General features: G+C 41.3%; 1 protein-coding gene across 5 annotated transcripts; it reads left to right on the forward strand.

The window, feature by feature from the left end:
- Nucleotides 1–353: 353 nt before the first annotated feature.
- Nucleotides 354–18,796, forward strand: ankrd50l (ankyrin repeat domain 50-like). 5 transcript variants are annotated; one of them, XM_046403914.1, is made up of 4 exons: nucleotides 354–661; nucleotides 4,861–5,698; nucleotides 12,775–12,992; nucleotides 13,799–18,796. In XM_046403914.1, the coding sequence occupies exons 2-4, from the start codon at nucleotides 5,271–5,273 to the stop codon at nucleotides 17,359–17,361; spliced, it is 4,209 nt and encodes a 1,402-aa protein (XP_046259870.1). In that variant the 5' UTR covers nucleotides 354–661; nucleotides 4,861–5,270; the 3' UTR covers nucleotides 17,362–18,796. The 5 variants fall into 5 exon arrangements, with proteins under 5 accessions (XP_046259870.1, XP_046259871.1, XP_046259872.1 ...); XM_046403915.1 differs by having other exon boundaries at nucleotides 354–519; XM_046403916.1 differs by lacking the exon at nucleotides 354–661 and adding an exon at nucleotides 4,303–4,766.
- Nucleotides 18,797–22,962: the final 4,166 nt, after the last annotated feature.

Raw genomic sequence — 22,962 nt, forward strand, 5'->3', positions numbered from 1 at the left:
AGGTAAAGTAAAAACCATGAGAAATCACAAAATTGACTTTCTAACTAAAAAATTGAAGATAGTAATGACTTGTCTGGGTCATAAGATTATAAATCGATCATTCAAAATTACAGCATTTACCAGCTGCAATGTCATAATTTTAACTCAGCTCTGGCATTTGGTTTCCACATAGTTGACTTATCTCATAAAATCTGACTTAGTAAAACAATTACTTGACTTTGCATATTCGTGTAATGTTACCTTTGATTCACAGTGAGTATATTTATTGTTGTCATTCCTTACAAATTTCTCTATATTTGTCCTTTTCTGCCTTAAATGGACTTCCATATTCGCATCCGTACAGAAAAGCTGAAACAAAGCTGCGGTGTAACACTTGAGTGAGAAACCAGCCCTGCAGAGGATGTCCTCGTAACGCACTCCTTTAATCTGGTTTTCCCTCGAACAGCTGAGAGCGTGTAAGGAAGCAGAAGGCGCAGACCCGCTGAGAGAAAGCGACGCTCCTTGAAATACTTGGCGTGTGTAAGTTACCACAAATAGCACTAAGTTAAGCTTTAATGTGATGTTATGAAGGATTGTGGGAGTGGATACACGTTGTTAAGTGCGGTGCTTCGTCGGTAAGGAGAGTCGAGGAGGGAGATCGAGATGGAGAGCGTTCCGTCAGGTAAGATCCTGTTTGCTGAATCTGAAACTCAGTCGTTGTATTGTCGGACGATAACAGGCTAATTCCCACTTTCAGATCTTTGTCACAAACAAACGGACAAAGTGTTTTGGCAGCGCGTTGTGTTTTTGTTTACAATGGCGTCGACTTGTAGCCTGCTGCGCCTGTTGAATGGGGTCAGTTAAAACACACATTAGCATGTACTTCACGGTTTTCATTATGAAGGGAATATCATGATATCATCATACAGCTGGAGTAGAGACAGGCAGGTGGGGAAGTGACAGCCTGCAGTCTGTGAGACGAATGAGACCACAGCGAAGAGCTGATTGGCTGGAAGGTACAGCATATGCCTCATTTTGACCACAGTGTTCTGAGTATTTTGAACAGCAGTGAGGCCGACATTAAAAATCAGTTCAGGTCGGGATCAGTAGCTTACGAAAGATGAGAGAGAGAGAAAAAAATGCTGTTTTAAGGAAAATGTTTTTGACAGACATTAGACATTAGGTAGTGATTAATGATTAAAATCTCTTTAAAACCTATATGCAGTATGAACATCTTAATTGTACTGTGCATGTGTGTGTGTTTGTATGCCTATGGTAATAGTCATTTAAAGGAATAGTTCAACATTTTTGAAATTATGCTATTCATGTTCAAAAAAAATGATTTTGTTGTTTTATGAGGACATTTGTGTTGTAACTATTAATTCTGGACAAACAATAGGCTACCTGATCCACTGATCTGTATCTGGCTGTTTTATGCCAAGAGAAGCCTGTCCCTGCATGGTACCCCACCCCCCCATCCAAGAACAAACAAAACAAAACAAAAAACAACCCACAAACTGTCATTTCGACATTTCTTTATGAAAGGAACAAATGTGATACAGTGCATTTATCGGTGATCTTTAGACCTGGTGTATTGTTTATTTTTTTTTTACTTTTGTGGGACAAAATCCGGCCAGATTTCACTTCCAGTCTCCATGCTAAGCTAGGCTAATTATCCCAACTTAAAATTGCGGCTTAATTGACAGACAGAGCAGCAATGTATTTCATACAGGAGAAAGTGAGCATTTTCTCAAATGTTGCAATAAATACAACTGGAAGGTGGAACACAACTGTGCTTGGACTATTTGTCAAGCAATCAATGGAGACTCCAGGAAGATAATGGGCCCAGTCAAGTAGCCTGTACAGCATACTGAAATCACTACGGGATAATACCCAACCAGACGTCCATAATCAGGAGCAACAAAAAGCTAAGACCCTTATTTTTAAATTCAGATTTTTTTCATGAAAATTATTTCAAATGTTGAGCAGTCTGCAGCCAGTGCATTAATTTCGTAAGGTGAATAGACAGTTAGACTGGAACTACTTTGGAGGTGTCCATTATCAGGAATTAATTGACACCCTGCAGCCAACCAGAATCAAGTGTTCGAGTAAAATGTCTGTTTCTTTAGGATGTGCACAAAGAAATGTAAAAATAAAAACAATGACAATATATGTTTAGAGGAAGTACAGTGGAGTTATTTTATTTCTTGAGGAAAAACGGCTTATCCTCCTTGCATTTCTGTGCAGTGTCTTCACTGGTTACCTAGCAACTTCATTCAATATGTTTACATACACTCAGATAGTGCAATTTCAATCTCCTCTCCAGTAAGCTGATCTTTTAAATGTCTTGTAAACGAGAACCTCTGTTTCTGTAACTGGTATTAGAGAAACTTTATTTATCCATCTAGATTTTCTCAATTAGCAGGTTTCTTATCAGCTTTTTAGAGTGTGCATGTGCCTGACAAAATGTGGGTCAGACAGAGAATGTATTGTCGTACCAGCAGGGTGGCACAATGAAAGTAGTTATGTGTTGTGATACATCATACTGAAAATAATTTCCTCCTGAAGTCAGACTTAAATGGAAATTTACACAGAGTAGCCCGTAGAAGTCTAAATAAGTTGTTTTGTACTTCTGAAGATTTGACTGTTTGTTAAAAGCGAACACGTTCGTACTTAGAGGACCAGGCAGCAGTTTCTTATATCACCACCACACTTAAAACAAGTACAGTAAAATATGTAATACTTCCAAACTGGGGGCTGGTGCAGGGGTGAAATCTTATCTGATTACTATCCTGTTGTATGTACACTGAACATGTAAACTCATACTCTGATATTTTCCTGATGACTTGGTTCCTCTCGTGCATGTAAACGCACTAACGGTGACTGTAAGGCTTCGGTAAGCCACAGTGCTCGGCTCTTGTTTGGGAAATTAAATTAACTTGACATGATTTGACTTCTGCATTAGACCACATGTCGCTGAAGTGTTATACAGACACTGCTCCTGGCTCTGGTTGCTCCACCAGCATCTTTACAGGCTGCATGTCAGGTTTGGAGGGCTTTGTAAATGCCACAAGTAACAACAAGAATGTAGACAACTTCACTGCTTGCTGTCAGTCCTCTTTACTGTTTTCACTGTCCTGCTAAAACAACACATCTCTTCATTCTCTCATTCACTTTCACTAATAGGTGCTTGTCAGCTGACTGTACAACATCTGTCATCCACCTGAAGAAGGCTGCATCTTAACTTGCCACTAATAAACTGATAATTTTCATCACTGATCTGCTGATTATTTTCAGAATTAATCTTCAAGTCATTAAAATGTCAAATTAAAATTGTCATCACAATTTCTCAGAGCCCATGTGACATCTTTAAAAAGCGTCTTTTGTTTAAAACCAAGAGACTCTTCACTGACTGACAAAGACGAGCAGCAAATCTTGACATTTAAGACGCAGGAACCAGCAATTATTTGACATTTTTTGCTCGAAAAATGACTTAATTGATTTATCACCTAAATGTGGCAGCTCTGCATATCTTTAGCATCCATATAGGTTAAATGCTACACATGTGAAAATGCATTGGCTAAAGAAATTATTTCCTTTGAAGTTGTCTTTCACATCATACTGCCATCAGGCTACAGTATTAGAAATGGTGTGCGCTGCAGGCTTTTTTGCTCAGTTACCCCAAGTCCTAAATCACAGTTACAACGTGACAGATTGAGCTTAGTGTAGCTGATTTTTGATAAGCCACTGACTTGATGTGGAGCAGTGTGTGCACTCTCTCCATCACGTTAATGTTGTCACAGGAGGCTTTGACATTCCTCCTCTAGATTCCTTTAGGGTTTCTATCAGAAGTTCTTCCATCTTGTAAGGATTTTTCATGTTTTTTCCTTTCATGTGTGCATACATTTTTTTCTTTAAATCAACCAAATCGTCAGCAAGTCTGAGTGAGCTGAGAGGTGAGGATGCACTGCTTCATCCTGCAGGTTTTTACCATATGTACAGTACGTCTCAGTGTATGCATTAGAGGTTTCAGTACACATACAATGGATAAATGACAAAAAGGAATGTACTTAAAGGTGCTAGCGAGTAGCCTAAAATTGATCGAGTTATGAAAGTGCTTTTTATTGTGCATTATATAAAAACAAAATGCATGATGGTCCCAGTTTGATGATTAGTCCCAGAGAAAATACATGTAATCACCAAAGTTTCATGTTATTTATTCAAATTATACTATAATTTAAAAAATACATTTAAATCAAATAGATGGGGGACACTCATATAATACATGGAGTGACTGCACCTCACAAGATTAAAAGCGAATTTCATGGAACAAAACTTGCTCTCTAGCGTAATGTGGCTTTTTGTGGATAAATCACCTGAAACTAAAGCTTGAGGTGTAGTACTGCTCCATGACTGAACCTTGACCCCAGGTAACCCCTCCCAGCTGTCAACTGCAGAATTGCTCACAGCCACATGAGTCCTCCCTCTCCTCTCTCTCTGCCCTCCTGTGCATGTCCTGACATGCCGAGAAACATCAAGGGAGGGAGGAGACAAAAAAGAAAACAAGAAAAACCAGAGAGCAGGAGAGACAGTGATACAGCGAGAGGGAGGTGTGAGGTATGAGGGTTGTAAGGAGCTGAGGGCGTGAGAAAGGAACAAGGAATTTCATGCTAAAGCTGCAGTTTGGTATCGGTGCTTGAAATCTTAAGAGAAGCAAGACAGAAATTGAGAGGAGGGAAGACTGTAGCTGGAACTGGAAGACGGAGGACAACTCAGGCAGGGGAGGGGTGAGATATTGTGTCATTATATCTGTGAAAACCATGCTGTCACTTCCTCTCTCGACTCATTTCTCTTCCCTCTTTCCGATTTTTGCCTGAACAGCTTCACGATCTCCAGGATGGAAGCATGATGAATGATGGTGGTAACCATGGATCCTCCTCTTCGCTTTGGCGTTTTAAATTAAGCAAAAACAAACCATGAAAAATGCAAATAAAGAAAAGGTAGGGATGAAGCATTAGCTGACTTAACCTTTCTCCAGCTCCCGTTCCTGTCAGCCATACACCTCAAGACCTGCAGGGGAAGGACAGCTGCTGATAATAATCACCTGATGCAACACTTTCAGGAACTGTCAGCGTGAGGAAATATTCTGGCATTGCCCAGAGCTGCCACAAACCAGAGGCGTCATCAGCTGCAGCTCAACCTAAATATAAAGAACAAAATTGCTGTAGGAGCATGGGACGTGGAGTTCAGAGCATTGAGTTGTCCCCTGGATATCAGACCCTCAGGAACAAATGAGTAGCAGTGGATTTGGCAGCAGTCGCAGCTTGCTCCAGGGCCGGCGTTTCTACTGCCGGGAATGGGCCTTGGAAAAGCTGCGGCACTGCCTGGACACCCGCTCCGTGCCAGGACACCCACCGGGGGTGCTGGTCATGGGGGGCCCCGGGGCGGGGAAAACCGCCCTTTGCACTGAGGTGGTGTGGCCCACCTCTAAGTCAGGCCTGGCGGTCGGGCTGGCACCGCGCTGCCTGGCCTCCCATTTCTGCCAGAGAGAGGACCAGAGCAGTACAGTGCTGTGGAGGTTTGTCCTGGGCCTGGTGGAGCAGCTGGTGGCCTCACCTCTCCTCTCTCCTGGTTACAGAGAGATCCTCAAAAGTCCATCTATATCCTCTGCTATGGAGCCTCTCACCTGCCAGAGAGACCCTGATGCCACATTCAAGAGGTTTGTATCAAATTTTGACATTAAAAGTTGAGGATGTCATTGCAGATTGCTGGATTTGACAGTCACATTCTGGATCTGGAGGGTTGCACTTTATGGTAAATTTCAGGGGTGTGAAATGAGAGGGAGAGGAGATTTATTTATTTTATGTTAATTACTTTATTTAAAGTTAAAAAGCATGGAACCTTCCAGGCACTCAGCATGTGTTTGCATGTCCCAGCTCAACACTGCAGAATTTGTGTGCAGTATCATACTGTAAATGGTAATATTTTTGATTAAAGCAGGAGCAGGTGAAGTTACATCCAACATATGTCAGCAGTAAAACACAGTTTATCAGATTCAGTCAGAATTGAGACATGAGTGAAAACAGCACAGTGAAAACCTGTTCCACAAGTTTCTATTGTTTTGTAAATGATCACTTTCCTCATCTGATTGTGCTGACCAAAAACAAAAAGATGTTTGTGGTAACTGTGAACATGATAAGCTGACCCATTTTGTGTTCTGTAACACATTTGCTGGATGATTTTAATGTTACACATCATGGAGGATATGAATTTTATTTATGGCCTATTTCTACTGTTCCATCTAAGACTGAATGAAATATTTGAAATTGTTACCACAGTATGAATATTTTGTAAGTATGTAAGGGATAATGCCCAATGAGGTGCCCATAGATACTGTAATATACAGCCGAACACAATATAATGTACATAGAACAGAGACTTTAATGACATCATATTCTAAATACACAGACAGTTTTGCAGCTGTAACAGCTTCCACTCGTCAGGGAAGGCTTTCCACAAGATTTTGGAGTGTTTCTGTGGCAATTTCATGCAGCAGAGCATTTGCGAGGTCAGGCACTGGTGTAGGACCAAAAGGCCTGACTCACAATCTTTGTTCCAGTTCATCCCAAAAGTGTTGGATGGTGTTGGTCAGGGTTCTGTGTGGATCAGTCAAGTTCTTCCACACCAAACTCATCCAACCATGTTGTATGGACTTTGCTTTGTGCACTGGTGCACAGTCATGTTGTAATAGAAAAGGGTCTTCCCCAAACTGTTGCCACAAAGCTGGCAGCACAGCATTGTCCAAAATATCTTGGTATGCTGAGGCATTAAGATTTCCCTTCACTGGAAGTAAGGGGGCCAGCATGACCCCTGAAAAACAGCCTCATAAAGAGGAATGTCTGGATACTTTTGTCTATATAGTATATTTGTTTCTAAATCCAGGGGGGTTCTCTGCAGGTGTTTAGACTATCAACAAGCAAAAAGACTTTCAAAACCTGCAAGTGTAAAAACCTCATGATCATCACTGAAGCAAAGAGAGGCAGTGGCTATTCTTTCTCGTCTTATATTTATTTCTCGTCTCATAATGCAGCCCATTCACTGCACACACAATGGGCCTCCAGTATGAATGAATGTTGCAATGTTATTTACGACACAACATCCTTTCAGAGACGGAGAAAAGGACAAAGAGGTGAAAAATGCCGTACCCCAGTGACCATCTCTGCACCAGTCAGTGAGGTCACCCTCCTCTCCAGTACTTTTTCACTCTCTCGCTCTCTCTGTGTTTACTCTGCCATGAGTCTGAGTCCTTTTATACTCCTCCTGTGTTTGCTTACCTCTGGTGTGAAGTACCGAGCTGGATTCCACATTCCTCTCAGACTGGCTCACAGCCAGCCGCTGTTTGTATTTGTAGCTCTATTGAGAGAAAGTGGCTGCAGGCGAAACATTGCCATGTGAGAACAGCCGTTGACAAACTCATGAAACATGGGCTTGAACTGACAGTTAAAGGACCATACAGGAGGATGTATGCCAGCTGCTATTTGGCTGCAATCAGCAAGTCAGTGCTGCTCCCACTGCCTGAAACCTTCAGCAGTTGGTTTTAAAGTTCAGAAAAGCTAGTCTCTTTTGGTCAGTTTAGTTCCAGGAACAATAAGATGTGATAATTGTCTGACAGGTTAGTTTCGCACTTCTAGTTCAGTTTGCTTGGCCTTTAAGTTCTGATCTCATGTTCACATTAACTCAGTGCGAACGTACCAAGAGGAGTCAACATATCACACTACATATCACATACTACCACTCTGTCTTCGCTGATGTCACAAAAAGCTCAAGAGAACATAAGTGCTTTTGTTCTCATATATTTTTAGGGGAAACTGTTACTGGACTTTATATGATAAGGATGAACAGGTAGAAACATATAAACTGTGCATTGTATATGTGTTTTAATGTTAGTCCATACTAACACCCCTTGGAAAAGCATATCAAATGACAACTTACATACACTGGGGGTCTGACATCCAGGCAGACTGTTATAAACAGGAAGCAAATTGTCTGCTCTGCAGCTGGCTGCTTAGTAACAGAAAATACTAGGGACAATTTTAACTTTTACTTAGTCTTACTTACTTACTGTCACTTACTTTTATTTCTATACTTACCAGGGGTGAGAACGAGGAAACAGATAAATTTTCCTGAAAACATGACAAAAATGATGAGGCAGGGAAACATGCCTGTTCTTCATAGAATCCTCCCAGACAGTGCTGTTTTTACTAAGCCATTGTTAAAAGCTTGCAGCATTTTCAAAATTCTCAATTTCATCTAAAACATAGCTGTGTGTGGATGTAGGTGCACACGGAGCAAAAAGTATGCATTTTAAAACAAGAACATATAGGTGTAGATGTAACCTTTAATGAGGATCTGCCAAAATGCAGTAGTATTTTTTTCTCCTTGAAACCTTTCGGTTTCTATTATATTTTCATATTTATGTTGTTTATGCCAGAGGTTGACATGACAATTCGCAGTCAGCACATGGATAAAAATAATTGAAAGCTTTTGAATTCAGGCTAATATCTCATCATGTGATCATGTGGTAGGTTCACTTTGCTGTTGAACCACTAATGTTATAAGTTGTTCTGGCTGATCTTGTCCAGGTCATGTTCTTTTGTCTGGATGAGGCTTTCCTGGTCAAGAGGAAGACAACCACGTGAATTAACAGTGTGGTGTAGGAGTTTTACAATCAGGTCGTGCCCTGACTGCAAATCTACCTTTCTTACTTATCTTTCCTGCTGAACTCTGCTCGGTAGCAAGGCAACACAATGTTGTTATGTGTGGTGTTATACCATATATTTCTTATATATTTTATGCTTCATAATAAAATGCAGGCAGAAAGAGGCAACTTGTACAAAAGAATGTAACAGATAAGATACAAGAAAAGAAAGAACAACAAACATTAACCACAGACCTGCCCAGACACATACAGTATAGTATTACCACTAATCATAAGCCTGAAAAAAAATCTTTTCTGTAAGCATCTGGATCTCAATTAGAAAACCACCACATGATGGGCTGAAAGGTCTGGTTGGACTGTAGTCAGAGAGCAGGTCAGGAAGCCAGTGAAGTGATATCAGTACTGGAGTAATACATTTGGCTCTAAATCGACCCCTAATTATTGGAGGTTTAATTATGACATGCTTGACTCTACCAGTCCAGTTAAAGCTAAGGGTAAAATGTCAGCCACAGACCTGTGCTCAGGACTATGTAGCCTTAATGGAGCAGAAAGCCTGAAGCAGCTATAAAAGGTTCATTACCCTTCCTGCTCCACACTATCAAGTGAACTGAAAGTGTGCACGGTGAGGGAGTGTTGCTTTAATCAGGTGACTAAAGCACACAGAAGTATGATAAGCTTGTTATAACCCAGCTGTCATGGTCAGGTCAGGGTTCAAACCTGCTTTTAATTAGCGGATATGATTAATAATATAGGCCAAGAGTTTGCTTTGGTTGCAACCCTGCAAGTGCTATTTATTCTACCACATATGTCAGGAAGTTGGTGTCTTACCACCTCTGCTGAATAATTTTCTGTGTTGCACCCTGAACTAATGTACATGCTGTCACCAATAAATAATGCAACACCTCCTAGTAGGTGACAGCAGTTAATATGTCTATCCTGAGAGGGAAAATTTATTACACTGTGGACAGTTGAAGGGAGCAAGAGCTAATTTGTGTGTCTTTGAGTACAGGGGCAGATTTGTTGAATGCATTATTTAGTCTGAAGTCTAATTTCTGTGATGTTGAAATTTCACAACCCACCCCCTGGGCATATCCTGACACTGATATTGTGTTGTTGACCTCCGCGTGTTTAGTTATTGACCCTACTGCTTGTTGTTTGTCTTTCAACTTCACAGTTCTGTTTGGTTAATTAGCCAAGCTTTTGCATTAGCCAGAGTAAGCAGAAATGTCTTTTATTTCTGGCTCTGTTTGCAGGCTGAATGACCTCTTGCTAATGTTTAATTAACACTTCTGGAGCTGTTTTATTCAATGGTAGCAGCATACTCTGCTTTTACAAGATTGAAAATGTAGCTTGATTTGCTATTATTAGACACTGGAAACACACATCCAAAATACTCATGGACTGATGATCAAATTTAGGCTGAAAAAAAAAGTTCTGCGTGTGATTTTTCAAAGATTAAAGGCTTTAAATCACGTTTAAAGAAAATCTGTTTGGTGACTAAGGGTGACTGGACCTTCTGGTCATTCTTAAACATAGACATTAACAGTAATAACAGTGCACACACAAACACACCCTGTGTTTGTTGCAGGATAATTGCCTTGAGTTCAGCCCTTGTGTGATCTAGTTGTAACAGACAGCTGTCACAGGTTAATCACTATTTGTCACCTGTACAATAAGACCCCTGCATGCATGTTTTGTTTCCCCCATCCCAACCACACACACACGTACACCTTCTGGAGCACACACCCAATTGCCCCACCTCTTTCTGTTTCTTCTCTGTGTCTGCTCTTCTAACTTTCTTTGTCAGCAGTATGTTTTATAAAGTGGACCAAAAAAAACTGAACTTATGTTTTGGATTTTTTCGCGCATAATTCAGCTTTCACGACAGCAGGTGAGCATCATGTGGAGGACATTTGCTATTACAGGCATAGCCTATTGAAACGCTCAAAGCCAGTGTGGCACTTAATGAAATGGCACCAACCGGGGGCACTTGCAAGCTTTTATAAAACACAAGATCACATAATCCCCAAAGAGAGTGCATTTGTGATCTTTTGTATTGCATATCATTAAAGGGGTTCACATCAGGACATAAACCATTTTTTAAGACACAAACATGATGAAGGGTATCCTCAAACAAGACTAAGAGCCATGCTAGTGATTTTGTGAGGCTGTGTGAAGGTCCAGTGGTGCTTTGTGCTAAATGCTAACATCCTCACAGCGGTGATACTAATCTGCTGATGTGAAGCAGGTAGAATTTAGGCCTATCATTTTCACCATCTTAGTTTACCATGTTAGCATGCTAAATCTGCTTATTAGCACGAAATACAAAGTACAGCTGAAGCTGGAGGGTATGTATTTTGCATGCATTTAGTTGTAAACCAAGGTACCAACCAAGCAACACTCTAAAATTCTCTAAGATTTATGGTTGTACAAGGCTATTTATTATATGCTGAGTCAGTAATCCAACAGCTTTACAACCTTGTCCTGACCTAGATTAAACACAGGTCTGGTACTGCTTGGCTTTTGTGAGGACAAGGTGAACAAGAGTTTCTATCATAACTAGGATTACTGTACAGTCACCATGACATTATTATAGGTGTCAGCAAACAGAGTTTTTTGGCTCAGACATAATTTACACACTAGCCCTCTTTTAGCACCGCTGTTTTCAAGAACCCCGGCTTCCCGTGTGCAACTTGCACTTTGAAGGTGAAGTTTTAGTGTTCCAACAGCTCTGAACCTCATGCAGACTGCAGGATTTCATTCTTATCAGATAAACTTACCTTGGGTCATAAGTCTTGGTTAAGGATGCTTGTTCTATCTGATGCATTATGTATTATTTTTTAAACATATTACATTGGTTTTTAATGTTTTAAGGTTTGTGGACCACTTTATGTCTTTACTTTATCTCTGCATGAAAGAGTGATGAAGACATTATTACTTTATTGTTATTATTGTTTTTATGGTCAGGAGTAAAGCATTTCATAGTTGTGTGGGTGAGACGTAATATAAATGGCAATCAAAACTCAGTATCTTTCAGGGAGGAGGTCAGGAAATGAATATAGTCAGCAGAGAACCTCAAAAAAAGATGTGCAGGTATGCTTCACTATGTAAGGTTAGGTTTGTGTGTGTGTGTGTGTGTGGGTGGGAGTATAGACAGGGTGGAGCAGGAAATTTCAGAAATTCAAATAACCTGAGTCACCATCAGATCACAGCAGGATGTGGGTGCTGACTGTACTCTTTTAAAGGACAGTTACACCGTGATTTAGGTTTTTGCCATATGTTCAATCACAGTAGAATATATCTGCCATTTTTGCTCCCTAATTACAGTTTTATGTCAGTTTTAAAGGTTCAGTGTAAATATTTAATATTACATAGTGCTCTGAAGAAAGAAGAGGTTGCCAAATTTGCGCCAAGCTACCTCCTAATTTCTGTTTTTAGTTTTTGTTTTAACTCAAAGCATCTTGCTTTCTTCATCCCTTTGCTCTGCTGTGATACTGGATTTACTGTAATAGAGAGCCAAAATCATGACGTAACATCTGGGCCAGCGTCCATTCCACTAGCTTCTGTAACTCAGTGTAATCACTCATTGAGCAATTTTTTCATCCATCTTTCTGAAAACAAGTTTGTTCCTGCGGTTTTCTTTCCATGTTCCAAGGTAAACTGGCATCCACTATAGCATTTTCTATAGGGAATTTAGGTCTTTGTGTTTTACTGGCCAATTTAAACTGTCTATAATGCAAGGTGAGAGGAATTATTTTTGTATGAATATATACATTGTTTGAAGTTACATTCTGTGTAGTGTACATTTAGATAAGTGAAATGGAAAACAAAAGCAAAAACTCAACAAAGTGTGAGTATTAATGCTGTGGAATTGCCTCAAGTCAGACATTGGTTGTTGATTGACATGGAGAGACTTGCTGTGTTTATCTGCAATGTAATTACACTGCAGCCAGTATAAAAGAAAATGCTCACACACTTATTGTCAGCTTCCTCATCTGCCCACAACTCCTGCATTTTTTTTAAGTGGTCATTTAAACTCTTCCACTGTGTTTCTGGGTTTTCTCACATATCCTTAGAGCAGTGTTAGCACCCCTGTTAGACCTCCCTCCTCCTGCCCAGACTCTGATGGTGGTGGTGGATTCCCTGGACGTAGGATATGGGACAAGTGAAGGAAATGGGAAGAGTGGCTCCATTGCAGAGCTCCTGGCTGCCAATCAACACCTGCTTCCCGGCTGGCTGCTGCTGGTTTGCTCTGTGCGGCGCCACAACAAGGCTGTGTGCAAGATGTTCTCAGGTATAAATAAAGAATTACTCCACTTATTGGGCTTGCAGTTTTAAGATGCAGACAGGTACATGAACTAGCTCACACAGGTGTGGGGTGGATACTTATTTGGCTGTGAAATCACTGTAATTTTAAAATAATTGTTTTTCTTATCTGATAAAAGTTTAAAAACATTGATCACGTCATTTTTATTTACTATCGATTAACATAAACATAAAATCATTTTCAAAATTAGTGCCAATTTACACAGTAAATAGTATAGAAAATAATAATAATAATAATAGAAAATAGTACGAGATGAAAACATTTTTTGTTTTTTTTTCTTACTTTTTATCTCTACAGCAAAGTTGGAGATTTTACAAGTAATCTAACAACCAGCTGTCCATCATGTACTCTGTTACTGCCATATACCATATTACTGTTACATGTACTATACTTTGTTGACTTTGCTGCTACTATTCAGCAAATCTCCTTATATTTTTATCCCCTGTTGTGACGCATCTTGAAAAAGACCAAAACTAGAGCAAGAAAATACCACAAGATGGTTGTCAGTACATGTATCATAGAGGTAAAGAAATAGATGACAATGTCAGATATGGTAGAGAGAGGAAATAAAATACAGATGAAAATCTTAAAAGTTAGTAGATCCCAGTGAGTTAAGCGTTCTCTGGACCATCCATCTTCTTTCTTGTTTTGGTTATTTAACAAGTAAACAAGTTGTCCCATATGGTAATAATCAGTGAGAGATGCATCCAAATATGTAAAACTATATTGTGGTTAAAAAAAAAAACCCTGCACTGTCTGTTTCTGTGTTTTAGGTTTCCGTAAGCTCTGTTTGGATGATCTGCGGAAGCCCCCACCAGTCCGTGATGTGCAGCAGTACATTCTCTGCCGGCTGGACGAAGAAGCGGCACTTCGCCGTCAGCTCACCCCTGACACGGCTGATATGCTGAATCTACTGCACATTAAGAGCGGCGGCTGCTTGCTATTTCTTGAACGTGTGCTGGATGGTGTGGCAGGTGCACTGGTGGGTCTCAGGGAGATCCGGGACATCCCTGGGACTCTCAATGGCCTCTACTTGTGGTTATGCCAGAGACTGTTCCCTCGGGGGCTTTTTGTCTATGTAAGGCCTCTTCTCAATGTCCTCTTGGCTTCCCCGAGGCCCCTCACACCTCAACAGCTGTTCACAGCAGTTTGGACTCATGACACTTTGCTCAGTGTTCAGGACTTCCATAGCAAGCTTCGAACTCTCTCTCCTCTCCTGATTGATGGTCCTGGGGGCACCAAACTACTTTTTCATGCCAGCTTTGCTGAGTGGCTCACAGATGTTAAGTATTGCACACAGAAGTACCTGTGTAGCAGAACAGAGGGTCACAGCATGCATGCCATGGCTCTCACTTTGCAGGGACCCCACCTGGACATTGAGGACACTTGCCAGCTAGCCACACATTTGGTTTGGTCAGGTCACCATAAAAATAACCCCTCATTATTGGCACTGTGGATGCTGTGGATAGGTGTGCCTGCTTTTACTCCTAGCGACAGTAGTGCCCTCATTACATCCTTAAAGCATCCCCCTGTTCTGGTCAGTCAGGAAGTGCTTCAGTTATTAATGTGGAGTGGACTTGTCCCTGCAGAGTTTTTTTCAGATGCAAACCCAAGGGCGCAGACCCAAGTACATTGTATAAGTGAAGAGGAAACTAATTTACGACAGGCATTTGAAATGGAAGTGTCTGTGAAGAATCTACTAGAAAGTGGGGTGTCTGTAAACCAGTCTGGTTCAACAAATGGACAGTCCTTACTTGCCAGTGCAGCCCACGAGGGTTCTGCAAATGTAGCTGAACTTCTCTTGACACATGGATCTGATCCACTGGAGAGTGATCATCAGGGTCAAACACCCCTGACTTTGGCTTCCAGGCAGGGTCATGTCAAAGTGTTAAGTGTACTTCTGGAATGGGCCAAGACCCAGGAGCCACAAACGGCGGTGCAGATGATGGAGCATGTTGACAGTGAAGGCTGGACAGCACTGCGCTCTGCAGCTTGGGGAGGACACAGCGAGGCTGTCCGACTTCTGCTGGATGCCGGAGCAGATGTGGATGGATGTGACAGTGAGGGCCGGACTGCTCTTCGAGCAGCTGCGTGGGGGGGTCATGAGGAAATAGTCCTGACATTGCTAGACTATGGGGCACAGGTTGACAAAGCAGACAGCAAAGGCCGCACGCCACTAATTGCTGCTGCCTATATGGGACATCATGAAACTGTGGAAATTTTGCTGGACCACAATGCAGACGTTGACTTAGGTGATGGAGATGGGCGCACTGCTCTGTCAGTCGCTGCTCTCTGTGTCCCTAGAGCAGCTGGGGTTAAAGGTTATGGTGAGGTAGTGAGTCTGTTGCTGGAGCGTGGAGCTGATCCGGGACACAGAGACCATGATGGAATGACACCACTGCTTCTTGCAGCTTATGAGGGCCATGACGACGTAGTGGAGCTTTTGTTAGAAGCTGGTGCTGATGTAGATGAGACTGCTGGCCCTGATGGCAATGCCCCTGCTGCAGCTGCTGTTACTCCCCTGCTGGCAGCTGCAGCAATGGGCCACATGAACACAGTGTCACGACTCCTTTTCTGGGGAGCAGCTGTAGATGCTATTGATAGTGAAGGTAGGACGGCACTCTGCCTGTCAGCAGCAAGAGGCAGCTTGGAAGTTGTCCGTGCCCTGCTGGACAGAGGCCTGGATGAGAACCACAAGGATGATCTCGGCTGGACTCCACTGCACGCTGCTGCCTGTGAAGGTCATCGAGCTGTGTGTGCTGCTTTGACAGAACGAGGTAGCATGGCACGTGTCGGAGAGATGGACATTGAAGGACGTACCCCTCTTATACTGGCTGCCCAGGAAGGTCACTGGAGCACTGTCAGGTTGCTGTTGGACCGTCGTTCTCCTATTGACCACAGGGCGTATGATGGACACTCTGCCTTGAGTGCTGCCCTCTTAGAGGGCCATGCTGAAGTTGCAGAGTTGCTTATGAGGCGAGGAGCTGATACTGATGTTCGTGATGCAGAGGGAAGGCCCCTACTCTATCTTCTGGTGCTGGAAGGTCGCCTTGAAATGACTGTTCTCCTTATAGAGAAAGGAGGTGTGCCCCTGGAGTCCCGAGACTCTGAGGGCCGTACAGCGCTTCATGTGGCTTCCTGGCAGGGATGTGTGGAGATGGTTGACCTACTTTTAAAGCATGGAGCAAACCCCAATGCACAGGATTCAGAGGGGAGACCACCAATGCATTCAGTGGCTTGGACAGGACATGCTGAAGTAGGACGTCATCTCCTAGAAGGCAGTGGTGTCAATATAGACCTTGCCTGTTACCAGGGGGCAACAGCCCTGAGCATCGCTGCTCAGGAGGGACATGCTAATATTGTTGCGATGCTTCTAGAAAGAGGTGCAAATCCTGATCACGTGGATAAATATGGTCGTACTCCAGTCAAAGTGGCTGGGAAACATGGGCACTTTAACATTGTCAGGCTCTTGGAGAGCTACGGAGCTAAGCCATATATAGGCCTGTTGCCTAATTCCAGTACTTTTTCCCCTGCAAAACCCACAAAGATCCTCTCCTCGGGCATCTCAGAGAGTAATGGAGGTGAAGTGACAGCCACTACCTCCTCGTCTTCAGTATCTTCTCCCGGTTCCACTGCAGAACGATTCCACTCCATGCAGAGCTCCCAAACCTCATCTACCTGTCATTCGCTGGCCACAGTGCAGACAGTTCCAGCTGACAGCCTCAGTTTTATTCAGCAGATCCAACAGCACTCACTGCCCCGCAGTCGTAGCCGTCCCTCCACCCTTCCCCCACCAGGGAGCACAGGCATGGGCAGCCTCCATGGAAGCAGCCAGAGGCATCCCAAAGGCAGCCCTCCTCCCACCGTTTGCATGGTCAATGCCATGGTGCACAACTGTGAACTGCCTCAGAAAGGCTTGTCATCTGGACTTGAATATAATGACAAAATGACTAAACAAAACTCTAACTTAGGAAAAGCAGACAAAACTACTTATGCTGCTGGTAAATGGAATTCTGTCATGGCTTCCCTTGGGATCATGCCAGGGCAAGATGGCCCTGCAGTAGGTGCTAAAAACAGAGAGAGTCCTCCTCTGGGTTACCCATATAGGCTACAGAGCCCACTTCAAGGGGATGCTTGGAATTCTGTCCCCCAGAAGAACGTTTTGTCACCTGCCAGCTACAGTTTTACCCCAGTCCCACCTTGTAGTGCCTTGCCGGAGGATGTTATGGTCACCATGACAACCACAGACCCACAGCTTAATCTGAAACAGGCCATCAAGCTGCAGTTTGAGGGTCCCACCAGTGCAGCCTTATACAAAAGAGAAACACCCTTGTAACTGGTGCTTCAGTACATGACCAAACCTTCTTCACAAACTGTCTTTCAATTTGTTACACTATGGGAGTTACTGGTGAAGCAACTAGTTTATTGGCAATAAATAACAGTAATTGGAGAAAGTAATTTATTAATCATGAGATCAAGTTGTTAATATGTTGGGATTTAGTCAGTTAATTAGAGAAAATGATGACAGCTTGATTGATAGTGGGAGCATTCACATAAATTTATATTACAGTGACAATTTCTTGGTCTTAGGGGGTGTTGGACAGATGTGGAGAAGGTGGTTTTCACAGTGTACATTAACTGGGTTTGGATGAAATGTGAGGAAGTGATTCCTTTCTCCACCCCTCTTCAGAAAAACAGAGGAAAAACAAACTGAATGACATGAAAGCTTACATTCCTGCCTTTCCGTTGCCTGTTGTGTGTGTTGAGCAGGGCTCTCACAGACAAGATCATGCTTATTCATTTTAAGTGTAAAACATAATGCTGTTCATTTTCAACTTAGACTTTATTTTTATGTTGTGTTGGTGACTTTTTTGTGCTGCAGTGAATAACTTTTTTTATTGTGGAACACAAGGTTGGGTTAAATTATTATTATTATTTTTTTTTTTTTAGTAAAGATCCCTTTTTAAGCAGTAAGCAACCTTGTTTAAGAGCTTTAAGCTTGTGGCCTTGATCTTTATTGAAGCCTTTGATATTTACTATAAACTGGTCTTCATCCCCCATAGGTCCATCATTGACAAACAAGAACAGTTTGCAGAAAAGCAAGCCTACCAAACCTTGACCCAGTGTGGAGTTTATGATGCAAAAGACATAAAAGACAGCCAAGTTTACTGAACCAACTTGGCTTGCTCACAGTGTGCCTGTGAGCAGGCAGGAAGGAAAGTGAAAATTGGACCATTAAAAACTGTGGGTGGATGTGGGAGGGTTTTTTATTCCAAACTCACATGTGGCCCAAAGAAATGTCTTGTTCTTTGTCATTTTTTCATTGGTTTAATATTTAAATACATTTATTCATTAAAGTGGCAAACAATGCCATGAAATGTCTCTGCCTCTGCTTATTTGTGAATGTGTATTTGTGTTTAAATGTTTTATTTCATGCACTTTACAACTAAATGTCACGGATAAGCCTCTGTGGGAGCAGCATCATGCAGAGATGAAAGTATGGCAGCAGACTGATGGTGGCCAGCTGAGGTTCCAAAACCAAGTGCTGTTGGACAGTTTTGAAAATGGAAAAAGGAGGACCCTACAGAAAGGTCCTGTAGTGGTTTATTCTCAGTTTTTCTAATATGTAGTATCTATGAAATGCTTTAGGTATTTGGTTTGGGGGACTACATTTCTGAACTGTATGTCATGTCATTATAAAGTCTTTTGTCAACATTTGCCCCGATGAAGGTCTACTCCCTGATAGGCTTGATTATTTGATACTTGTTTTGGATATACACAGAGCCTTTTTTTTTTTTTTTAAACTTTTACTTTAACTTTTACTCTTATTTTGACATGACCAGATAATCATTCTGTCCAGTTTAAATCTCACTCTGTCATTACCTATTTTATGTTTCAGTATAGAGTCCTTCTTCCTCTCTTGTAATTTTATAAATTTACTCATCGAGGGTTACTGTGATGTTTTTTTGCTGAAGCATGTTTCTGGGGTCCTTATTCAATGCTAAATGTTTATCTACCACACTTACTGGACAGTAAAATTTGAACAGCTCATTACTTTAATTGACAAGTAGTTTGTTAATGTTCAATTAATATTCTTTGGGAATCCTATTAATTGGCTCATGTTAGTTGTTGTTGGATAAGGAGTTCAGCTTTTTCCATCCTGTATTGTATCCACTGCTCAGCTTAAAATATGGATAGAAACCTCCACAGAAACGTTAAGCTTTTCAGGAAGACAGACAAAAGAAGTGAGACTATGACAGCTCTATACAATGGAGCGAAAGCTAACCCAGATGTGGGCTTGGACTTTGGTTCTCCAAAGCCAAGCACACAATATAGGTGTTTTCACTGACTTACCTCTCTGTTTCTTTAGTCAGACAGCTGTACAAATGAGTTTTCACAGAAAGCCGAAGGCAAAAGGTTACTTTTTAATATAGTGAATTCACTGCCATGTCTGTGAAGCTTGATAGCCATACATCACATGCCGGACATCAGACAGAACTGTCAACTATGTGGAGTGGGTGGATTTGGATGTCTGAATTCATACTAATGCATCGGAGTTTTCTAAAAGATATTTTTTGTTCAGTTAAGTTGCACTCTGCATACACCAGAGTGTTATTTTACTGCCACAGCCAGCACTGCCACAAAGGTGACTGACAATGACATAGCACTTTGTACATGCTGTATGCTTGTATACATAGGCAAGTCATGCTACTCCAAGTTGAACCAACAGCTGTGATACTGCTTTTAGGAGGACAAGCTGGAAAGGTTGTCAGGAGGATTCAACCAGTCTGCATCTCTTTAATCTCTCTGGGAGAAACTTCGTTCTACATGTTTTCTTTAATGAAAGGTATTTTGCAAAAGCAAAATTGTGGGACTGTGTCTGTGTAATATTTGCAGAAAGGGTCACATGCCCTGCTAGGCAGGATCCAAAGGTAAACATCAGGTGTACACAGGTGCACAGAGACTTGGAAATGTTAAAATGCAACGGGAGCTGCAGGAATCAAGGAGCCCAGTCATTTCCATAATTCTTCCTCCACAGCCCTTCAGTGAATACAGTGAGCACAAGGTTATGATTTTCTCATATAAATGCATTTACTGCATGTATTCACTGTAATTTAAACCATGCTTGCTCCTAATAGACAAACTGAGGCATAAAGTTTATTTGATAAGTGTATTTATTTTGTTTTAAGGACATCATCTCTAATATGCCTGAATGAAATTAAAATCCATTATTTAGCCATATGTTGAGTGATTGCTCCTTCTCAGTGTTATTATTATTCTCTAGGAGCACTGCAACTGTGGGGAGTCAGAAAAACAGCTAATGTTAAACCCCTGTAAAAAGATCAGACATGGAAGTTTTTGGATTATGTTAAGTTCAGAGAAGTTCAGGTGTTCCGAGAAAAAGAAAAACTAGATTGTCTGGAAACATGCAAACTATCTGCTGTAAATAAAACAGAAGACTGTAGAATTGGTTAAGTGACAAGGGGAATAAAGGGCCAGTGGAATAGGAAAGCTTGATGACAGGATGACCAGCTGGATAGGAAACAAGAAGGCTTGCTGCCTGGAGAACAATGGAGAAACAGGATAGTTCGTTAGCCAGGAAACAGCTGATCGGAAACGGAAGGACCTGCTGACCTGGAAACAAGAAGGTTTACTTAGCAGGGAAGGAGATAAAGTTCATAGTTAAGATGCGGGGTGAATGATCCAGACATCAAAATAGGAACTGAGATCAGTTTATGTTACAGAGAGCCAGAGCAGACATGGCGTTAAAGGTACACCTACTATTAGTATATGTCTCTTTAGTAACATCTAGTGGCAGTGGCAGAAAACACAGTAATGCGCCTTCCACGTCAGCCAACACCCAAGGGATTTCCCTAATAGGCTATACGGATTATTTTAAACAGGTTTTGATTTGACTGAGAGTAATCAGAGGCTGTGTATCAGTGTTTCACATTACAATCTGAAGAACCTGAATCTTGCTCCGTCTCCATCCGCACAGCAGACAGAAAAGTTAAGATAGCATGATGAATGTCCAATTTTCGTTTCAGTGAAGAGCGAATAGTGAGTATTCTGGGGACATGAGATGCAGAGCAATTCGAGCAAATGTCCAAGCCAGATAATAGTTTTGGGGGATATGAGAATGTGGACCACTCCCAGGAAATACACAGCAGGATGAGGCTTCAGTAGTGAGAAGTGGAAAATCTCACCCGTGTCTTCTGACGTATCTTTAGAATCACTTACTGTTGAGATTACTGCAGATGAGCTCCCCATCTCTGATCACATTTTACTGTCTTTTCATGTCAGTTTATCATTATACAAAACCACAATGCCATGTTTTATTTCTTTTCGTATTGACATTGATCCAAGCACTCTCTCTGTCAGTGTTGGCCACTTCCCCAGTACTCCCCAGTTTCTTCACCACTGATGAACTGGTTGCTCATTACAACAACGGCCTTCACAGTCTCCTAAATGCCCTGGCACCTCTAAAATCCCAGACTGTTTATTTCAATTATTCTGCCCCATGGTTCACCTCAGAACTGTGCCAACTGAAAGCTAAAGGCTGTCGTGTGGAACAACTCTGCAAGAAAACTGGCCTTGCTGTTCACAAAGAAATGTACAATAACCACATTCTTCATTACAAGGGCAATCTCTCTACAGCAAAATTCACTTACTATGCAATTTAATCAACTCAGGTCAAGGTAACTCAAGGACCTTTTTCTGTGGTGAACAATATACTAAAATCACCAGACTCCCTTGCTTCTCATCATTACACAACAGCTTTTTGTAACACCTTAATGTTATTTTTCAAAACCAAAGTAGATAAGATCACCAGCAACTGACCCACAACACCGGCTTTCTTGCCCCTGCTTTCCTGTTCTTTTTATAGTTTCAAACTTCCATCTGCTGTGGAAGTATCCAACCTTATTCGGAACCTGGTGCAAACCCCATTAACTTCAATAACTTCTGTACTATCTCTAATTTTACTTTTCTTTCTAAAATTCATGAAAAAAGTGTTGCTTCTCAGGTCTATGCTTACCTTTCCGAGTTCAGCCTCTAAGAACAATTCCAATCTGTTCAGTCAATTTGCTCTAATATGTTAAGTGTCTGTTGTGTACTTGGAGAGCAAAGACTAACCGGAGTCAAATTCCTTGTTTGTATATGCAAGCACAAGCACACTGCTCTTATTTGATTACAAACAAACTCCAATTTAATGTATGAAACATAAAGCAGCTTGTTAGACTTGGCTTAGCTATTTTATTTCATGACAAATTCAAAACAAACTGTTTTCACTGAATTTCCTAACTCACATATGGGTGTTTTATGGTACTGCAAGAGATATTTTCCTATAAACCAATGCATTTCTAGCACTGCACAAGTCCAGATCCAGTGTGGATGATGATAAAGAGTCTGTACAAACTGTTTGTTATGTGGAGAGGTTGGAATGACACTTTTGAAAGAAACTGACTAAAAATGCAAACAAAGCTCTTATGGTATTGTTCACTTGGCAACAGATATGAGTAAGTGGGGGTTAGACCCAAGAGACTCATCCTTCAGTTCTTTCTGTGTGCAAGTTGACTTGTGGTTTTTAATTCATCAACATAAACATTCTGACTGTAGCTTGTATAATGAAAAAGAATTCCACCAGTGCAAGAGATAGTGGTGATAAATGATTGATTGTTAATGTTAAATAATTGTAACATACATATTGAAATGGCTGTTATCATTTATTGAAAAGTAATCAGATTCTCCATTCTGTAAATTCATTTGTAGATGCAATATTCATATAAGAGTCTATACACAAAGTAATTATATTATTTCTCATACTTCAAACCTTTATTTACACCAAAAGATTTATATATGTGTCTGCAATGTTCCATAGTTAATTGCTACAATAGAAACTGTGATATGTCTACTTTTTTAGTTTTTATTTCATTTC

Source organism: Scatophagus argus, chromosome 11, assembly GCF_020382885.2.
Source record: "Scatophagus argus isolate fScaArg1 chromosome 11, fScaArg1.pri, whole genome shotgun sequence".
In the NCBI taxonomy this organism is placed as follows: domain Eukaryota; kingdom Metazoa; phylum Chordata; class Actinopteri; family Scatophagidae; genus Scatophagus; species Scatophagus argus.